The following is a 20,979-nucleotide window of genomic DNA, read 5'->3' as shown; positions in this document are numbered from 1 at the left end:
GAAAAGGTACATCATAATGCTGTAGAAGAAGGCTGGAAACTGGTCACTTCTCATGGGAGGAGAAGGGTCCTTACTCCTTCTGAAGACTTGCAATTGAGGTACAGGTTTAGTGCCCCCCAGGCAGAGGAGGAGTTGAGCATGGCTCAGGGAAGCAACTGGGCTGACAGACCCTGTGCCTTGTGGGAACACCCGGAAGAAGCAGTGAGTGATTGTTGTGTGTGACTTCCTGCTGCAGGTATCAGAGGCATCTATCTGCTGACTTGGCCTCTTCTCTAGAGAGGTTTGCTGTCTGGCAGGGACTCAAATATGAAATGTATATGGGAGTATAAGRAAGAATTTCTTTACTGTGAGAGTGACAGAGCACTGGAAAAGTTGCTCAGAGAGGTTGTGGTGAGATAGACAGATTTTTTCCAAATTAACAACTGGCTGCACTGCTGGTGTTAGCAACAGGGTTTTGGTTTCTACRATCATGGGACCGTTTGAAGATCAGCAACTAATGGGGAGAGATGGGATCCACCTCACTAAACGGGATACATATGTCTGCCAACAGGTTGGAGAGCCTGATAAAGAGAGCTTTAAACTAGGAAAGATGGGGGATGGGGAGAATTATAGAGACAGGGTAGTCAGCAAAACATGGCTCAAATCAGGATGCCTCCAGTGGGGAAGTGCATATGAGACATGGCTATGAGGGATATTCTTGCACCCCTCGTGGGAAACCTGCATGCTCGATTACCTCTCTGAAATGCTTGTACACCAATGCACACAGCATGAAGCATAAACAGGAGGAACTGGAGATCTGTGTCGACACAGGGCCTTGATCTCATTGGAATTACAGAGACGTAGTGGGATAGCTCACGACTGGAATGCTGCGATGGATGGCTATGTGCTTTTAGGAAAGACAGGCTAGGAGGGCGAGGTGGTGGAGTTGCTCTTTATGTGAGAGAACAACTGGAATGTATTGAGCTCTGCCGAGGGGTGAATGAAGAGCAAGCTGAGAACTTACGGGTAAGGATTAAAGGGCAGGCTAACGGGGTGACACTGTTGTAGGTGTTTACTACAGGCTACTTGATCAGGAAGAGGAGGTTGATGAGGAAGTAGCCTCACAATCACAGGCCCTGGTTCTCCTGGGGGACTACCCTGATATATGCTGGAAAGACAACATAGCTAGGCACAAACAGTCCAGGAGAGTCCTGTAGAGTACTAATGATAACTTTTTGACACAGGTAGGAGAGGAGCCAACAAGGAGAGGTGTGCTGCTGAATCTTGTACTAACAAACCAAGAAGGACTGGTTGGAGATGTGAAGGTTGGGGGCAGCCTTGGCTGCAGTGACTATGAGATGATGGGAGTTCAGGATCCTGCCTGGAAAAAGCAAGCCAATATTAGTAGAATCACAACCCTGGACTTCAGGAGAGAGGACTTTGACCTCTTCAGGGACCTACTTGGAGGAATGTCATGGGTTAGCGCCCTGGAAGAAAGGGGGGGTCCAAGAGAGCTAGCTAGTATTCAAGCATGACTTCCTCCAAGCTCAAGAGCGGTGCAGCCCAAGGAGAAAGTCRTCCAGCAAAGGGGTAGGAGACCTGCATGGATGAGCAAGGAGCTCCTGGCCAAATTCAAACAGAAGAAGAAAGTACACAGACTGTGGGAGAGGGGACAGGCCGCTTGGGAGGAATATAGCAAYGTTGTCAGAATATKCAGRGATGCGGCGAGGAAGGCTAAGGCCCAGTTGGAATTAAATCTGGCAARGGATGTTAAGGACAACAGGAAGGGCTGCTTCAAATACATCAGTAGTAAAAGGATGACTAGGGAAAATGYGGGCCTGTTGCTGAGAGGGAYGAGGGCCCTGATGATGAAGGGTACAGAGAAGGCAGAGTTTCTACTGAATGCYGCCTTTGCTTCAGCCTTTACTGCTAAGGCGAGCCCTCAGGAATCCYGCACCCTGGAGACAAGAGARAAAGTGTGGAGAAGGGAGGACTTTCCCTTGGTTGAGGAGGATTGGGTTAGARATCATCTATGCAAACCTGATGCTCACAAATCCATGGTCCCTGATGGGGTGTACCCACGAGTACTGAGGGAGCTGGTGGGTGTTATTGCCAGGCTGCTCTCCATCATCTCTGAAAAGTCATGGAGAACTGGAGAGGTGCCTGAAGACTGGAAGAAAGCCAGTGCGACTCCAGTCTTCAAAAAGGGCAAGAAGGAAGACCCAGGAAACTGCAGGCCAGTCAGCCTCGCCTCTGTCCCTGGAAAGGTGACGGAACCGCTCATCCTGGATGTCATGTGTAAGAATGTGGAGGAAAAGAAGGTGACTAGGAGTAGTCAGCATGGCTTCACCAAGGGGAAATCTTGCTTAACCRGTTTGATAGCCTTCTGTGATGGAATGACTGGCTGGGTAGATGAGGGGAGAGGAGTGGACGTTGTGTRCTTCAGCAAGGCCTTTGACACTGTCTCCCATAAGATCCTCAGAGGTAAGCTCTGGAAGTGCAGGTTAGACGAGTGGACAGTGAGGTGGATTGAGAACTTTCTGAAAGGCAGAGCTCGCAGGGTTGTCATCAATGGCACAGAGTCTAGTTGGAGGCCTTTAGCTAGCAGTATCCTGCTCCTTGTTGTGCGGTACTGGGTCCAGTCTTGTTCAACTTCTTCATCAGTGACCTGGACGAAGGCACAGAGTGCCTCCTCAGCAAGTTTTTGCTTGTGGCAAAAACTGGGAGGAGTGGCTGATACACCTGAGGGCTGTGCTGCCATTCAGAGAGACCTGGACAGGCTGGAGAGGCGGACGGAGAGGAATCTCATGAGGTTCAACAAGGGCAAGTGCAGAGCCCTGCTCCTAGAGAGGAATAACTCCATGCACCAGTACAGGCTGTGGGCTGACCTGCTGGAGAGCAACTCTGCAGAGAAGGACGTGGGAGTGCTGGTGGATGACAAGTTGACCGTGAGCCAGCAATGTGCCCTTGTGACCAGGAARGCCAATGGTCTCCTGGGGTGCATTAGGAAGAAGAGTGTTGCCAGCAGGTCGAGGGAGGTGATCGTGCCCCTCTVCTCAGCCCTGGKGAGGCCTCATCTCGAGTACTGTGTCCAGTTCTGGGCTCCCCAGTACAAGAGAGACATGGAGCTCCTGGAGAGAGTCCAGTGCAGGGCTACAAAGATGATCAGAGGGCTGGAGCACCTGCCCTATGAGAAACGGCTGTGAGAGCTGGGCCTCTTTAGCCTGGAGAAGAGAAGACTGAGAGGGGGTCTTACCAACGTATACCGATACCTAAAGGGAAGGTGTCAAGAGGATGGGGCCAGATTCGATTTTCAGTGATGCCAAGTGACAGGTCAAGAGGCGATGGGCACAGACTGAACCACAGGAAGTTCTGCCTGAAGGTGAGGAGGAATTTCTTCACTGTGCGAGTGACGGAGCACTGGCATAGGTGCTCCCTCCCACCCAGGGAGGTTGTGGAGTCTCCTTCTCTGGAGATMTTCAAAATCTGCTTGTATGTGATCCTGTGCAATGTGCTCTGAGTGTCCCTGCTTGAGCTAGATCATCTCTTAGAGGTCCCTTCCAACCTCAACCATTCCGTGATTCTGTGCCTCCGTAAACAAAAAACTGCCCTGATCTGGAGCTTAGCAGAGAGATCCAGAGAGCCGTCCTTTGGAGTTCCCTGCCTCAGTCCTTTGCAGAGAACAAAGCTATTTGTCCGCTATTTGGAGAAGCTTGGCAGTTTCAGCATCACAAGGAAGGCTCTCTCCTGTTATACACTTCTCTTTGGCCTGTCTCTCTTCCCCTCACTTGATATGCTGAAGCTGATTTCAGGGTTTCTAGCTCTCTGCCAAAGATGTCATGGCCATTAATTCTCTCTGTAGGCTCTGTGCTAGATCAGAATTGTTCACAGCTTTTTCTTATTCTGTGCTTTCAAGCAGACATCATGCTATCTTAGGGACTGCTTATCTGTGCTCCAGGTTCCCACAGGACCTCCCATAAACCTTCCACCATTTCTACATTTTGCCYGTTGAAGTTAACTTTTCCTTAATGTCACCACCTATTTTTACCAGCTCGCTTTGGCTTTGTTTTTTTATTTTACTTTGAACAATCTCTGCACTGGTGTTTCTCCATTTCAAGTGTTTGCACTATGCCTTGCTTTCTACTAGATGTGTGCTTGAAAACATGGAATAAATCAGAATGCAGGGCCATGCCCAGAGAAGGTCCCATGTCTGCTATTTGGCATCCTCTAGTGCTAAGCAGCTAGCTTCAAACTGGAGGTGGGTGGAGGTGCTGTGTGGAAGGCCTCTGTGAAGTCTTCTGTCTCCAGGAAAGTTAGGAAARATGTGATCTGCCACAACATCTGTGTAGAGAGGTTTTGGGGGAGAGGGGGGCAGCTGGGGAGATTTAGTTCACCAAATGTTGAGGCAAACTATATTAAAAAGGGCTCAGAGACGGGAAAGGGGAACAACAGTTCTTAGACTTGTCTGTAGTTACTTATGAAGATCCCTCACACCCCATGTGTTCATGGACAACACTGTCACAGCTTCCACATATACACCCTCTGATAACTGATCTAGGAATAGTGAAAGGAAACAAGATTATAAGCAAGGAATTGATGAATGAACAGATTCCTTTTTTTCTTCAGTGGCTACATCTCCAGAACACAACTAATCTCACCTGTCTTCAYTGTGTTATTTAAGCCAGGCAGTCCCTGCAGCTGCCTGTTTCTTTCTGTTGGCCATAAAGGAGCCCTGGCGGATGGAACTGATGATCCAGTTGATGATCCTTGTTGTGACTTGGGCTCTCTTTGATGGGTGCTGAGGCAGAGCAAAGAGAACTACATACAGTAGAGGCTGGCTCCCCAAACATCTTTGGATACAACTTCCGCTGTTGCTAGACAGAGCAGGCAAACAGAGACTGACGGAGGGAGTTTTGGACTGCTGGGAGAGAYGAAAATATTTCAGAGCAGCCATCTGCCTCAAGCTTCAGACAACTCAAGGATACACACAGGAAGACACATTAAGTCCATAAATCAAGAGGACACATTARAGAGGAACTGTCTGTGTCAAAGCAGAAGGATATTTGTTTACGTATGTCCAGTATATATTTTGTTAACTCCATACATAAAAGTATAGGAGCAACCAGAAAGCTCTCAACTCCGTATATATATGCTTGGGAAATGTATGGTAGTATCACAGAGATGGTGCAGTTCTCCCCACTGCTGTTTCAGGAGAGTCTATGAGGTGTTTATAAAATTTGTCCCAAGAAAAACAATTGTCATATCAATCACATTAGTATTTTGCCTATTGTTTCACAGATGTTATGAGTAAATGGTTTGGTAGCTGATCTGTATCGATTAGAGCGCAGTTAGCCACATACCAAGCCATTTCTAGCTATTTACTCAGATTTAGAGAAACAATCTCACTCTGCACTATGTTTTGTGCAGTGCTTGGTATGGAGGRGACAGGTCTATTACTAAGGCTGCCACATGCAACACTGTGACATTTTTACTGTTTTATCTCATTTATAGAAAGTCACTTCTGGCATGGAACTGGAAGCAAGCAATGGAAAGACACTTCCTGCCCTGACAGTCTTTTCCGAAAGCCTCCGCTACATGAAGGACCATGCCATGGGCACCATTCAGAATGCCTCTTTCCAAACTGTCTATGACCATGAGGAGGTCACCTGGGTCATTACYGTCCCAGCTATATGGAGCGCTGCGGCCAGGCAGTTCATGAGGCTGGCAGCAAAAGAGGTAAACGCGGTAGTTACCCTATTTCCTCAAATTATCTCCAGAGAATTCTTTATCCATCCAAGCAAGGGAAATCCTAAACATTTAAACAATCTGTATTTTAAATTTAAGTCTGTTGGGGAGAGGAATTTCCGGTGCCAGGAAGGGGGTCCCCAAACTGGCAGTCACAACCACTCTGCCATTTCCTCTGCCAGGAAGAAATGAGACCAAAGAGATCAGTGATGCAAGAATCGGGCTGACGTTCTGGTAAGCCGCTCTGTGGAGGACCTGGGGGTCCTGGTGGACAAGTTAACCATGAGCCAGCAATGTGCTCTTGTGGCTAAAAAGGCCAATGGTATCCTGGGGTGCATTGGAAGGAGTGTTGTCAGYAGGTTGAAGGAGGTGATCCTGCTCTGGTGAGGCCAGATCTGGAGTAGTGTGTCCAGTTCTGGGCTTTCCAATACAACAGAGAGAGAGTCCAGCATAGGACTACAAAGAAGATTTTGGGACTGGAGCATCTCTTCTATGAGGAAAGACTGAGAGCTGGGCCTGTTCARCCTGCAGAAGACTGAGAGGGGATCTTATCAATGTGTATARATACCTTAAGGAAGGATGYAGAGAGGATGGGGCCAGACTCTTCTCAGTGGTGCCCAGTGATAGGACAAGAGGCAATGGAAACAAACTGAAACACAGGAAATTCCATCTGAACATGAGGAAAAACTTTACTGTGAGGGTAACAGAGCACTGGAACAGGTTGCCCAGAGAGGTTGTGGGATCTCCTTCCCTGGAAATACTCAAAAGCCATCCAGACAGCATCCAGGGCAACATGCTTTAGGTGACCCTGCTTGTGCAGGGGGGGTTGGATTAGATGGTCTCCAGAGGTCTCTTCCAACCTCAGCCATTCTGTGAAGCTGTTACTCCAGCATGGCGGTTCCTGCAATGAGAACAGGTTCACTAGCACATGACTTTCATGCAGCAGCAGAGGAGCCACAATCTTGCTACCTTTCCTGAACTGACAACTCTGTCTTGTGGTTTCAGGCAGGACTCATCTCTGATGTGTTTTCTGAGAAGCTGATTATTGCCCTGGAGCCAGAGGCTGCATCACTCTGGTGCAAACAGCTTCCACAGGAAGGGTTTATGGTAGATAGCAGTGACAATAAAAAGTTTGAAGACTCTCCAGGGATCCAGTATGCTGTTGTTGACTGTGGAGGTAATATTTTTCCCGTTCAACAGGTACCATGTTTACTATGTGCTAAATTCTGAAATATCTGASAAAGAGAGCTCCAAAGAACTGAGGTGAAATCTGAAAACTTGGACTCTTCTGCTATGCTTGTCATAGGATTTTTTTCTCTTAATTTCTCACTTAATGAAAGGCCCTAAGGAAGAGACAGAAATGGGGAAGAATGAATAGGACTGCTAAAGATCTGATCCAAGGCAAAGAGAAGACCTTGAGCATTTAATGTCTTTAGGCCAGAGATTTGCAGCAGGATCTCCTGCCAGAGTGCCAGGCCAACCTGCCCCATAGCCCAGTGGCAGCCACCATCACATACCCACATGCCGTTGTGGAGTTTGAATTTACGTGCTCCTTGCTAGGAACAAGAGTATTACCCAGTGAGTAGATCAAAGAGATTAGCCAGCAGGYCCTATATGGTCATCAAAAATATTCGATGGAATACTTCATAGCAGTTTCTTGTGGGGGGTTGGATTTTTTTGTGTAATACATAAATTTCCTGCCAAGAGTAGTCTGGAGATCCTGAACAACTATTCAAGAGGGATCAAGAGCATCACAGGTTTCTCAGAGTCCCTCTACCACAGCTCATCTTAATTCAGAGTTTGTATATCAAAAGGCAGGAGTCAGCTAAGTAAGGCCAGTCTCAATTCATGATCAGAAARGAGATCAGCTTGTGCACAGAACAAGTCAGAGCATCCAGCTCTCATTAGCAATTCCATYATCACAGGCACATTAAGAGACCAGACTTGTAAGTGAAAGGTCTTAAATTTAGAAAATCTGAAAGCATAGAGCCAAGAAAGGAGGAGTGAGGAYGAGAAAAAACAAATGCAGCAAAAAAGCACATTTGGGAACCAGGTGTTTAGAAAACAAGACTACATTCAGTGAGAAGTAATGACCTCATATAATTTAACATCTTTATTGCAATTTAACAGCCTCATGTAATTTACCAGTTTTCTAACAGCTAATTTATTTGTCTCTSTGTGTGTGTAGGTGGCACAGTAGACATCACAGTACATGAAATCCAAGAAAATCATTACCTTAAAGAGTTACACAAGGCATCTGGAGGTGGATGGGGAGGCAACACGGTAGATGAAAACTTCAGTGCATTCCTCAAGGAAATATTCAGTGATGGTGTATGGGATGAATATGTAAAGAGTCACTCTACAGAATTACAACAAATGATGTACAATTTCAGTCTACAGAAATGCTCTGCTCATAGAGAGGAGGTCTACATACGCTGCTACTACAACTTGACCAGACTGGCAGAGAGCAAGAAGGATATCTCCCACTTCTTCAAAAAAGTAAAGGGAGCTGCGTGGCAGGATGGGACAATCATGATCACATATGAGAAAATGAAAAGCTTTTTTGACTATAGCACCAAAAAAATCATTGGTGCTTTGAAGGAAATTCTTCAAAAGCCTGAGACAGCTAAGGTCCAGTACATTTTGCTTGTGGGAGGCTTTGCATCTAGTATCATCTTGAGGGATGAGATCTGTCAGGCCTTCAGCAATAAGTATCATATCCTTTGTCCAGTAGAGATGCAAGCAGCCATTGCAAAAGGGGCCGTTTTATTTGGAGTCGATCCACAGACTATTACCTCAAGAATCAGTGCTCGGACATATGGCGTAGCAATAACTCAGAAATTTGATCCTGCTATCCATGATTTATGTAAACGGAGAGTCTCCAAATCTGGTGACTATGTTTATTGTGATGATCTCTTCAAGAAATTGGTGGAAATTGAGGAGTCAGTGAATATAAATGAAGTTGCCCATTATACTTTCTATCCAACAGAACCAGATCAGACAAGTGTAGACTTTTCTTTCTATTGCACAGAAAAGCAGGATGCTCAGTATATAGATGAGGAAGGGCTGGAACTACTTGGCTCCTGCAGGGTTCCAATGCCAGACACAAGGCTGGGAAAGAYGCGTGAACTCAAGCTGGAGATTAAATTTGGGCTCACTGAATTTAAAGCTACAGGTACTGATGTTACTTCCAACCAAAGTCAGACAGTTATGATAAATTTTTTAGCTGTGTAAATATTCAATTCATAGACCAGCAGGGACAGTAACTCAAGGGACAGAATGGCTCAAATTGGAGGTACCAACTACTACAACAGAAAAAGCAAATAGACCTTAAAGTCCATCATCCAGCCTTTTGCTCACGCAAGTAAACAGTTTACTAGTGTGATCCCCTGGTGCCTTCTATTCTGCCCTCACTAATCACCCTTTCAGTCCAGCATCCTACTATGGGCCATAACTGAGCGGAAGTTTATCTGCTCTTTTTATCTTTCCCTTTTAGCTTAGCCCTGTTGCCTCTCTGAACATGAGAGTCCACACCACCAGTATAAGCACCTGTACTCTGCCTATATTTGATGTAAAGCTTCTGCACTAGTGTTTAGCTTCCTCATATACCAACTCATACCTATTTCTTTTAGCCCAGTGTCTTCTTTCAGTCACATTCTCTTTTCCTCTGATCTCATGACTCTCTATCTGGAGTTCAGGTTTAACTCTTTAAACTCTGACCAGGAGTTTAAACTGTCCGGGAAAAAGCTGTTATCCTGCAGTCTGATTTAGTTGCACAAATTCCCATACCTAAGAGCCCGGCTAATTTTGAAAAGATTTTGCATTAGCAAAACATTGAGTCTGCATCAGAACAGATCCACCACCTAATCAGGCCTTAAAAAGATCATTATTCTCTACTTGCATGTCAAGGGTATAGTGATTCTCCCATGAACTGTCCAAATGCAAATACTCGCTTAGCTGGATACATTGTATTAAAATTCAGTGTTGGAGTCTTTATTAGCTGTAATGACTGTGTTAGAATCACTGYTATCAATGTACTTAATGCTGCTAAACATTAAGGCAGAGGATTAATCTGTACATATACTTTATGATACATAGAAGCTGAACTGTTTTGAATACAACCTTGCATTTGTTTTTATGTATAAAGCCTTAAATCTTGCATGTAATAAAACTTAATTCACAGCAGAAGCCTTAGTAGGTTTCTACTGTGTGAGATGCTACTTACCTGTAATCTGTAATAAGGACCATCCAGGGTGGCAAGGAGCCAAGAAAAGACACGAGTTACACCCTCCATTCAGCTATTTTTGCTTTATTTTGCACTGCCTAATTTCATCTAGGAATACAGGTGTGAATAACTTGAGCAAATGCTTTCCCCAATGAATTTACAGGTCTGGCTGAAGCCAGGAAGTGTCTGCTATTGCAGAAAAGTTCTTTCTAAAATGAATAAACTCCACATTTAAAAGTCTATTCACTCAGTACAACTTCTCACTGTTGCAGTTACCCTACAATTAGGTCTCACAGCCCAGTGAATTAATGGTGCAAAAGAGCAGCAGCAGAAGGACCATTTCCCTCCTGATGTTGAGGCTATGTTGCTGAATGCTGGAAAAGGGGAGCTCTTCTGCTTCCTTTGGCAGCGACTTGTCTCCACCATGCTCCTGGCAGAGCCCAGCGAGGAAGCCAGGTGCCTCCAGCAGCAGTGACTATTGTAGGGGCCTGCTGGAGACATAGGTTTGCCACATGGCATCTGTACCTCCCTCGTCCTTTAGACATATACCCCAAACGCATCTGAATTCTGAAATGGGAATGCTGCTGAGAAGCTAGAAGATGCTTCCCATTGTACAGCTAGTGTGTTTTCTTTTTCCTTTTTTTTAAAAAGCCCACCTATTTTAGGCTATTGTTTTGTTGTTGTTAGAGACTGTGTTTATTTTGACTATGACTTTTGCATTAAGATGCACATAGACAGTAGGAGGAACCCAAAGCATTGAGAGAGAACTAAATTCAACAGTTATGGATTTACTGCTTCCATTACAATCTGCCCCACACCCTAGGATGGCTAACCAACAGTCCTGCAAGAAGATTTTCCTACATACCTTAGTCAGGGCTGGTAAGTGTACTCTGTTTCTGGCTGTGAGAGGAAAGCATCAGTTCCTTCACGATACCTAACACAGGGCAGCTACAGGCATCCAGCTGAGGAGAAGGGCAGAACAGTTCTGAGGATATGCCTAGGTTCTGGATTTAGTTCAGCCACTGACACCTTGTGCCCCAGCACTCACTGCAGTCTTGGTGGGCCTCAGTGTTCCCATTTTTTTAAAGGAGGAATTATTTCTACTAATGTTTATAAATGCCTTGTGTCTTTATTGTACAGTCAAATCAACATCCTGTCAGGCTGAAAGCAGGCAAAGAACTGTTTTTCAGTTGCAATTTACATTCACCTGCAGTCTGATGGGAACTCAAACCCCAGCCAGTCCTGACTTAGTCTTGAACATGAGCATGGGTCTAATCTTACTCCATATCCAAGTCTGACTGTTTCCCCTTTTTCCTGTTTCAAGCTAGACAAGGAATTGCTTGTACACTCTCAGCAGGGAAACAGATCTATTAATACCTTCACTTAACTTTTTAACTCAAGATACTCAGCTGCTTTGGTTTCCTCTAATAAAGGGTGTTTCCATGGGAAGTGACAGTGGAAGAGGGATAAAAAACTCAAGTATTAACTTCTGAAATCCTGCTTCACACTATGAAGAATGATATTTTTCTTCCCTGCTTTTATGGAGCATCTCTCCTGAAGGAGTTTCTTGAAAATGTCAATCTGAATCTTAGTTCAAGATCAAAGGAGACATAGATCATCAGAAGGAAGATGAGTTATTGATGTTTAAARGTACTTTTAATAGGAAAAAAATTATTCCAACAGTATGTTCCTCTGGCAAAAGCTCCACTCCTTTCCTGGTGCCAGTTCCCTTGACAGTCTCCTCCAGGTATTCCAGTCCTGTCCTTGTTACTGAACTGCTCCCAGCGCCTCGTCTGATGAGTTTAAGTCCTATTGAACTAGCCAAAACTAACCCTTCCCTCTGCCCTAGTTGCTGAGCACTTTTCCACTCATCCTCTACAATAGGTATGCCTGCTGAGCTCAGGATTAGGCACTGTTGTATAATAAGTAGGGTGATTCTATTTATATTAAACATTAAACTTAAATAGTAATTCACAAACTTTAAAAGAGAATCAAACATGGACAACTTCACAGTGCCCAATAACCTGGAAATCAACTAGCTCTTCAGGCAGAGTCATCACTACTAGCACCTGACAAACGTGTAGAAGGATGAAGTTTGTTTCCAGCTCCCATACAGAAGTGCTAAGCCCCAGAGCTTGTCATATTGACTTGTATAGACCAGATGATTTCCTCATAAGCTGAAAGGGAAAAAACATGTTTTAGAATTGCAATTATTCCCCTGTACTATATTAAGAAGTCTGTCACATGCTTTACTGGCAGGAATCTGGGGTAGAAAAAGCACAGTCATTCTGCTCAGTCAAAACTTGTCTTTGCTCTTTACCTTTTATTTTCCAATGGTCTGTCCAACCTCAGATTTGTCCATCCACCAATAATGAGCTTCCCACCTGTGTTTGAGACTATATCTGCAATTCTACCTGGCACCCTTCTTTAGAAAATATTTCTCCATATTCAGCAGAAATTACATTTCATTCAATTCCTTCTATAAACAGATTACTAAATAGAACAAAATAAGCAGAGGAAAAAAATAAAAAAGTCTGCATCCTCCATGCCCAAGATGATTTAGTGAGGGTCAGCAAAAACATGACGACTTTATGATTAAAATTTATGGTTAATTGTTCACAGACATTCCATTTTAAGGCCAAAACCCCAGCCTTCTAGATTTTTTTTCCCATTCACTAGAGATCCCTGAGATGTGTATAGAAATGCATAATCCTATTAAAAATATGTCAAAACTTTGATAGGTACTATTGTGTTTATCTTACAAGGACTTGACAAATTGCACATGGGAAAAAAAATCAGAAGTGGTAAAAACAACACTGAAAGGTACAAGAAAAGAATAGTAAAGCATGCCACTGATAACACAGTAACATGCTTGCCAAAATCATTATGGTTTGTTTTCCTGTGGGGATACCTGACAAAATAATGAGTGAATAAACACCTTTGTAATGAATGACCCAAGCAAGAGGTAAAGGAGAGGAGCTGAGAAGTCCCCTAGCAAAGCTGAGGTTTGTTTGTGAAGCAATGCATACAAAAGCAAGGGAAAGAAAGAGAAAACAAGGGAGATGCAGAAGAAAAAAAGCTAAGCGGGAAGATGTACTCTTGAGCAACGTGTATTGGTACTGCAGTTCTTTCCAGATGTGTCTATGACCACGAGCTTTTCCAGAGTTCCCACCTGGTATTCCTCCCTCATCAAAACAGCAGGGCTCACCACCCTCTCTGATTTCTCCCATGAGAAGTGCCCACAGCAAGTCGGATGTATCTTGATTTAAGAGAAGAGCATGACACCTACAGAGAGAAAAGAAGTTGTGAGTAATTGTATAATTTCATATCTCAAAGGAAAATCAGCTCTGTATGCTCTGGACATGTCTGACTCCTTTCACTTATGTTAGTTAATGCTGCTCTTTCTTCAGGAGCTCCCTGTCTTTCAGGTTGCCTGTGGTAAGTACCTGCACCACATGTTCCACTCTCATCCAAAAACTTTGTGGTTTCTCCATTCAACTCCTACCAGGGAATTATAGATCCCAAGGCCTGGAAACCACCACCTCACGTGATTTTGTCTTTGCTCCTTCCTCTGAGTGTCTGTGGTGGCTGCTGGGCTCAGCTGATCAGAATTTCCCTATTCCGTGTTTGCCTTCAAAGACAGCATCAAAGACACAGCAGTCCCAACAGCACAGCTTCCCCATCCTGCCCTCTCAGGGCTTTCCTGAGACCTGGGACATTTTTCTGGGGATTTTTGTATAAGAAAGCAGGAGTTTGTACAGCTTTGCATCAGACTACTCTTTGTTTGCTTTGGGGAAAAGGGAGAGGGAAGGAAGGGGGGATGTGTAGTTTCAATAAGGTCATTTAAGGTAAAGTGCAGTCTCACAGCTCTCCCTCATACAGTCAGAGGCAGCCTGTGATTTCTCTGACGCACTTTCCCTCCTTGCCATACGCACTAAAGTCTCAACCCCACATATAAGACTGCCACTCTTCCCACTGCAGAAACACAATTATAGCTACACATACTCCCCAAAACTGCACCCTCCCCAAATATGACATACTTATTTCACACAGAATATACACATTACCTCAACAAGGATGTACTTTGCCTCAGAGTGTGGAAGACCAACACAGATGTTACAAGGTGGAGCTGGAGCAAACTTTCCCTTCTGCACCATGGCTGAATTGCTATGAATTTATGAAGACCACAGTGAAATGGCTCTTACCTCTATCAGGAGAAAGAGCTCCTAGGAAAGCACAAGTATGAAGTGAACATCTACAGATAAACCACAAAGCCCTTGGGGTTGCACAGCAGCTTGTCATTGTGTTAACATTTAAATTCATCCATCACAGCAGTGCCTGGACACATCTCTAAGACTGATCAGTCTTCATGTGGTTAGAATGACTCCTTTCCTTCTGTCTGCAATATTGGACTAGTTTTGCTCACTGTGTTGCACTAGGTATTTCTACCTTGCGCCTGTTCCTTTTCTCCTTATAACCATCCCTAACAATAAGAGGTTTTGTCTCTGCCTGGCATCCAGCAGTAACAATTCCTCAAGCCCCCTTAGCTATTATTTTGTCTGTGCACCCTGGACTTAGCTTAAACTCTGACAGGAATGTTCTGATTAAGGCGCTGCATGGATAATCTTTTTTTTTTTTTTTTTTTTTTTTTTTTTTTTTTTTTTTTTTTTTTTTTTTTTTTTTTAATACTTCCCTTTCTATGTGACTGTGAGAATAACGAGCCTGTACCCTCTCTGGCTGTAGCTCCATGGTTAGCTATGTTCCTGTCCTTTATCTCTTCATCTGCACCAAATCTTCAGCAATAGGAGAAAGATCACAGCTGCAAACCAGGAGAATTAGGTTAACAAAAGAGAAGATATGCTGCAATACAATATCATTCAGCATTGGTGATATGTCCCAACTACCTGGTACCAGCACCTGGAGCAGCAGAAATGCAAGTCCCTGGGCAAACCAGAGAACTGTAAATGAAGTACTGACTGGTGCACAAAAGCAAGACTAAAGTGAATTGCCAGAGCTCAAAAAGGGTTCCTTGGACTAAAAGATCAAGCAGCACTGGGAAAACAGGATGGCAGTGCACCACAGTATCTAGAGCACAGCAACGCTCTCAGCAGCTAACCAGGAAAACTGGTGCTCAGGCAAAGACTGCAGTCTGGAAAGTGAAGACAAACAATGGGTTGGGGGAAAGAATAAGAGAGGAGGAGAACTGATCTTTTTCTTCTCCACTCAAAACTTTTTTCTTCCTTCTCTCCTTGGACAAAAAGATCTTTGCTCTGGCACCTGACTCCAGAGGGAGAGCGCTACTTCTCCTTCCTCATGTGGTTACTTTCTTTCCTGATTAAAAGTGATTAAGCAGCTCTAAAGCCTACAGAAATGCGACTGACTGGAACAGAAACAGAGAGTCCATTCAAGACCTTCTAAATCCCTGCAGCAGTATTTAGACAGCCCTAAAGTAGAGAACTGGAGCAGAACCACTCTATCAATAACTCCTCGTTTTTCCTCTTTGCGTGTTCTTTATTGCCCACATCTTCTCCACCATGTCGTTCTCTGAAGCAGAAGTGCAAAGTGCCCGTGGTGCCTGGGAGAAGATGTACGCTGATGCTGAAGACAACGGGACAGCTGTGCTGGTCAGGTAAGAAAGAGTCCATGCCACTGCTACCTGAGAGGTTTCAACCACAAATGACAAGGAGGAGCTGGAGTTACCACCTAGAAACGCATCTTGATGCATTTCATACAGCCCTTGCTGGGAACATTATGATTTGCTGTGGTTTATTCCACCTCAGGAARGGAAAAGTGAAGATGATCCAAACAAATAAAAGCAGTAAGAGGAACAGGAGAAAGGGACTGGAAAAAGAAAAAAAAAGATTAGAAGAACAATTTCTTCACCACTCTCCCTCACAAAAGTGATGTAGTCAAGGTGAAGACAAGGAAGTGTCGTATAAAAGAGAACAGGAACAACAGGGCCCTCTTTTCTTTCGCCTCTGAACTTTTTTTTTTTTTTAAAAAAAAACTTTTATGTCCTCGGTATTTCTCTTCTGGTTCTCCTGCAACTTTTCAGTCTACAGTTCATCTTTTCATTGTGCTGTATCATTCCTGTTTTCTCTCCTCTTTCTGTTTTTACACAATTTTCTCTCTTCTTCAATAAAACACAGGTTTCTTCTACTCTCACATATTCCTCTGTCAGCTGGGATTTACATCAYGTCCATAGGCATTGACTAGGCCAAATATTATTTATCTTGCCTTTACCATTCATTTTCACCTTCCTGTATATCACATCTTTTGCTTGGATCAGCCTCCACAGATGTTATGCACTGTTCTTTCCCCCTCCAGTCTACACAACCTGAAATAGGGGTCAGAAATGCAGCTACAAAACGGCAGTGTCATCCAACTGTTTGACTYCCTTCAGTAGTTTACTGCAGAGGATTTTGTGTTAATGTCCTATAGACTAGCCACTCCTTTACAGAATGATTTAGGTTCTCCTTACCAAGGACAACATATATATAATTGCCAGCTAGCATGTCACTGTAGACAGAGACATTTTATTTGTGATAAGAGCAACCCAGAACCCTAAAACTTTCACTTTAGGCTAAGATTCTGGCCTACATTTGTAAAGCTATAATTCGTGGAAAATTACTTTTCCTTATGAAATGATAAGAAAGTCAAAAGTGACACAACAGACACAGTCTTTCCCAGAGCAATTTTTGCAGTGAATACCAACAAAATCTCACCTCTTCGTTACTCTCAGCATTTCAGTTGCAACAGTCACTGCCTGCTATATTTTTATGTTGTAAACTGTAATAATGTATGACCCTTCTGATCTTAAGTACTCCTGTTCTAGCATTTTGCTAGCAATTTGCTATTGCTTTTTCAGGTGGGTAATTGGGTTTTCCTGTTAAGAAACTAGAGTTCACTTAAGAACTTGACCAAGATGACCAACTGATAGATGATAAAAAACAATTCCTTTATAAGTGACATAAAATCATGTCACCTTTTCTATAAGTGAAATGAGCAGTACCTAGCACTTGCACAATGACTCATCAAAGGCAATAGGAAGATTCTGGGATGAACTCTAGAAAGGGGTTAACTAACAAAGTCAGTAGCAGGGTTTCTCCATGAAAATGGTCCACTGGAAGCAAAGTAAAATCATCTGCTGTCTAGAATGTAATTGTGACTACTGTGCTATCACACTCATCCTGCTGGGAACAAGCTCCTATTCCTCTGTGGATTTTGTCTCCACCTAGCAGTGAGTCAAGCCTGAGAGAAATTTTAACCTTAGAAACAGAAAAGAAAAAAGGAAAAAAAGAAAAAAAAAACACCAACAGATTCAGCCTTTCTCAGGCAGAAAAGAGTTTTGGATGCTCCCAGAGCTCATGCTATGGAGTCCTACTTACAAGTCCTTACGAAGTGAAGCTCAGCTGGGAGTAAAAATGAAGAAAGTTTGTCAAATTGCTGTGAATGAGCTTCCCAGCAGGTCAGTAAATCACAAACTAACAGGTTCTAAGACACAATGATCAAAGCAAAGAGCCCTGGGGAGAGACAAGGGGAGAGACAGACTGTTGTGGACACTGGAATCATGCACAGATGGGGGATAGAAAGGACAAAGGAGAACAAATTAGACATGAGAAGTTTGTTCTTATAAAAAGAAGAAAAAAGACCAATACATACATAAGACAAGGCCTGGAACATGAAGATATAACAGTGCAAATGCCTCAGCCTGCAAACTACGCCATCTTTCATTTCTTGCCCTGCTTTCTTTCCTCCTTACTCCAGGATGTTTACAGAGCACCCAGAAACCAAGTCTTACTTCACACACTTCACAGGCATGGACACTGCCGAAGAAATGAAACAGTCGGATCAGGTCAGGGGGCACGGCAAGAAGGTTTTTACTGCCATCAATGACATGGTGCAACACCTGGACAACACCGAAGCTTTTCTTGGGATAGTGAACCCACTGGGCAAGAAACATGCCACTCAGCTCAAGATTGATCCCAAAAACTTTAAGGTGAGTCAGCAGTCATCTTCCCCTGAGATGTCACTGTAAAGGGACAAACAGTCCCTGTCTTTCCCTTGGCGAGGGGTGGGGGAGAAGGAGGGGAGAGAGAGGAATTTGTGGAAAACGGGTGATACTTCAGAGACTGAAAAGGGTGGAGAGACAGCAGATGGTGGAAGATAGCACAAATAAAGAGATCTCGCATATGAAATGGGCGTATCACAGAATCCTTCTCTGGCTTCTTACAAGAGCTAAGATCTCTGATATAATACTATATAGAGTACAGTACTACGTAGTGTACATACACAGCTATAATCTATATATAATCTACATTTTATATGTATGTACACATGTATTTTATTACTGTATACACTGATTTTCAGAAGCCAAATCCGCTGCTCCTCATCTGGCCTCCTGACTCGCATGATCATCTTTTATGGGGACAACTGAGGGTTGTTGGGAAGAAGGCTTTGCAGCAGATGCGATGTGGGCAGGTCTACCCAGATTGGAGCTGCAAGCTGCCTGTATGCAATAGCAGCTTTCTCACTTTAAGTGCAACACAATTTGCATTTGTTTGTCATCTAATAACAAAATACAAATAAAAAGCTTACATCGGGCTTCAATCTGTGATGTCAATTTTTCTGTAGTAAGACAAATTGTGCTTTTGCAGGACAAAAGAAACAGCCACTGAAAAACAGCATTGCCATCACTAAACAAATGCAGAAAAGAAATACAGAATCGGATACACTGCCTCAGCCTATCTAAAGTCACTAGCAGAGACTATTTGTAGTATCTGTTATCTGTCTTACAGAGCATAAAATGCAAATAATAATAATAATAATAAAAAAGGCAGTATCTAGTGAAGGTAACTTTAAAAGGCACAAAAGGTTGCCTATCTCCAGTTCTGTATGCCATGTACTGCCAAATTGCTTATATACTCCCCTTTCTCTAAAAATTAGGAGCCCAACTAGAAAAATACATACATCTTTCTTACACATCTAACAGATGCAACAGAAAAAAGTTCATACTATTTGTTCCTTCTCTTCTCCTTATTTAGATTATCTGCGACATTATCTTGCAGCTGATGGAAGAGAAATTTGGTGGAGACTGCAAAGCTTCCTTTGAGAAGGTGACCAATGAAATCTGCACTCACCTGAACAACGTTTACAAAGAAGCTGGCTGGTGAGGATGTAATCTCTAGGCTTCCCAAACTTCTCACCAGTCCCGATTTGTTGCTTTTGGTCCTCCAGCCACAGTTAGAAGCAAGAGAAAGTCAAAACAACGAGAGAAAGACTTTATATTGCATAGATATTAATGTCAATAATTGCCGTAGCAAACGGAGTTTCTACAGCTAAATGAAAACCGCATACATATACATCAAAGCCAACCAACTAATCCTGATACACTTAGCAGCTTCAGTATTCCATGTGAGTTCTTCCAGCAACAGTCCTTGTACCAACCCAGAGAGGAACCAGCAGCTCTTGTATCTCAAGCTATCACCTTTCCATACTTGTGAACGATAAGTAGTAGACCATTTAGAGGCATCTCCCGTGTCAGGGACTTTGAAGAGGTCATGTTCTGAGAGACTTAAGAGCCATTTCTTGTTTGAACTAAAAAATTGCATGCTTGTGTGTTTGTAAATAGAACTTCTCTAAGAATGAGAAAGAGTAACTTCTGAGAAGGTCACAGGGAAAGTCCCATCTTGAGCAAGCCAGTGGAGTCCGCCAGCCTGGGACAAAGGTGTCTCAGAGAGCTCAGGGGATGGCAATGCTTTATGGGAGGTGTTCAGGGACCTGTCATCACCACTCATTTCCAACCCTCCCACTGCCACAGGATGAACACCCCCAGCACCTAGTTTTATAGTGCACGTCACAGAAAATTGCTCTGATAATCTATCCAGGAGAGGGCAATAGCACCATGCTCATTGGTTCCCATACTACTTAAAATTCATCCAACTGAAGGAGGTTTTTCCCCTGCTGAGTGCAGTGTAGCAGGCTGAGCTCCTTGTAAGATTTCTACAGCACTTTCCTCTTTCTATCCTTCCACGGGGCTTGAATCTCACTTTAGCAGTAACTGAGTTCAAAACTAATTGCTTTTTCTTATACTCCTTAGAGGTGGTGAAATCATCAGCTAATAACTCCAAATAACCACATGCCATTTTGCTCAAGTGTAACACAATAAAGACAAAGAAAGCAGATGCATCTTCTCATTTGTAATACAGCATGGACACTCAACACACATTTGCCTCGTAGAAATGGTAGTTGCTTATAATGCAGAGTTGCTAGTAGTGTGCAATTCATCTAAATCAGCCTCAAGCTACTATCCAGGCACTGATCAAACTTGCACTAAGCAGACTCCTAGAATGGTAGGAAGAGAAGATTTTCACTTGTCCATAAAACAAAAATATATTTTTTTTTTGTTTGCTTTTTTTTAAAAAAAAGATAGACGTCTCCTTCATTTGATGTAGTTTTCCTCACCAATTTGTTTGGCAAAGGATGCTGAAATCCCCAAGTTCAGAATACAAACTCTTTCTGGAGAAGGAGGATGGCGTAGGCTACTTATGTGAGTCGGTATTCTGCCCTGCTAAAGAAACCAGGCAGAGCCAGGCTCTCCTATGTTTGGAGTAAAATTAAAAAATAAAAAGCACAATGGCAATAGGGAAAGTGATGAATGAAAAGGGTTTCTTAGAGTTCAGAATCTTATTGTTTCCAAGGTCCTTCCCTAATACACCACTACTCACATTGCAAACCAAAGCACAAAGTGAGTAGAATTTGAAAGCAGTTCAATACAAGGGAAACAAACTAAGTTTTTAGGTTGTATTTTAAAAGGAGGCAAGTCTCCTGTAGGTTGGGAGGATTCAGCAGTTTCTTTGCTGGGAACAGAATATGCACTTGAAACTGTAGAAGGTAAAAATCAATCTGTATCTCTCTAGAAGACAAGATCACACACAGACATTGTATGTCCAGGTGGGCTGCTCTGCATTTTCAAAATATTACAAGGAAAGAACAAGACTTGCAAAAATTATTTATAGTCTCAAATCCAT

The 20,979-nt window shown here is 43.3% G+C and overlaps 2 protein-coding genes and 1 long non-coding RNA gene across 4 annotated transcripts; 2 read left to right on the top strand and 1 right to left on the bottom strand.

The window, feature by feature from the left end:
* The first annotated feature begins 469 nt into the window (after positions 1-469).
* On the top strand, positions 470-8,958 carry LOC146593735 (heat shock 70 kDa protein 12A-like). Its single transcript, XM_085308809.1, has 4 exons — positions 470-619; positions 5,491-5,715; positions 6,730-6,901; positions 7,913-8,958. Exons 1-4 carry the CDS (start codon positions 470-472, stop codon positions 8,956-8,958), a joined length of 1,593 nt encoding a protein of 530 aa, XP_085164935.1.
* Positions 8,959-11,583: 2,625 nt separating this feature from the next.
* On the bottom strand, positions 11,584-20,138 carry LOC146593733 (uncharacterized). Of its 2 annotated transcripts, XR_014896328.1 has the most exons (3): positions 19,090-20,138; positions 12,270-14,175; positions 11,584-12,126 (listed from the first exon to the last, which is right to left on the bottom strand). It is a non-coding gene; the product is annotated as an uncharacterized LOC146593733 (long non-coding RNA). The 2 variants fall into 2 exon arrangements; XR_014896327.1 differs by having other exon boundaries at positions 11,584-14,175.
* Positions 15,484-19,122, top strand: LOC146593734 (cytoglobin-1-like). Its single transcript, XM_085308801.1, has 3 exons — positions 15,484-15,578; positions 17,717-17,948; positions 18,994-19,122. The coding sequence occupies exons 1-3, from the start codon at positions 15,484-15,486 to the stop codon at positions 19,120-19,122; spliced, it is 456 nt and encodes a 151-aa protein (XP_085164927.1).
* Positions 20,139-20,979: the final 841 nt, after the last annotated feature.

The sequence above is a fragment of the Rhea americana genome, unplaced genomic scaffold, assembly GCF_003343005.1.
Source record: "Rhea americana isolate MKP2758 unplaced genomic scaffold, rheAme1 scaffold_281, whole genome shotgun sequence".
Lineage (NCBI taxonomy): Eukaryota > Metazoa > Chordata > Aves > Rheiformes > Rheidae > Rhea > Rhea americana.
This window is presented reverse-complemented; position numbering and strand designations above follow the sequence as displayed.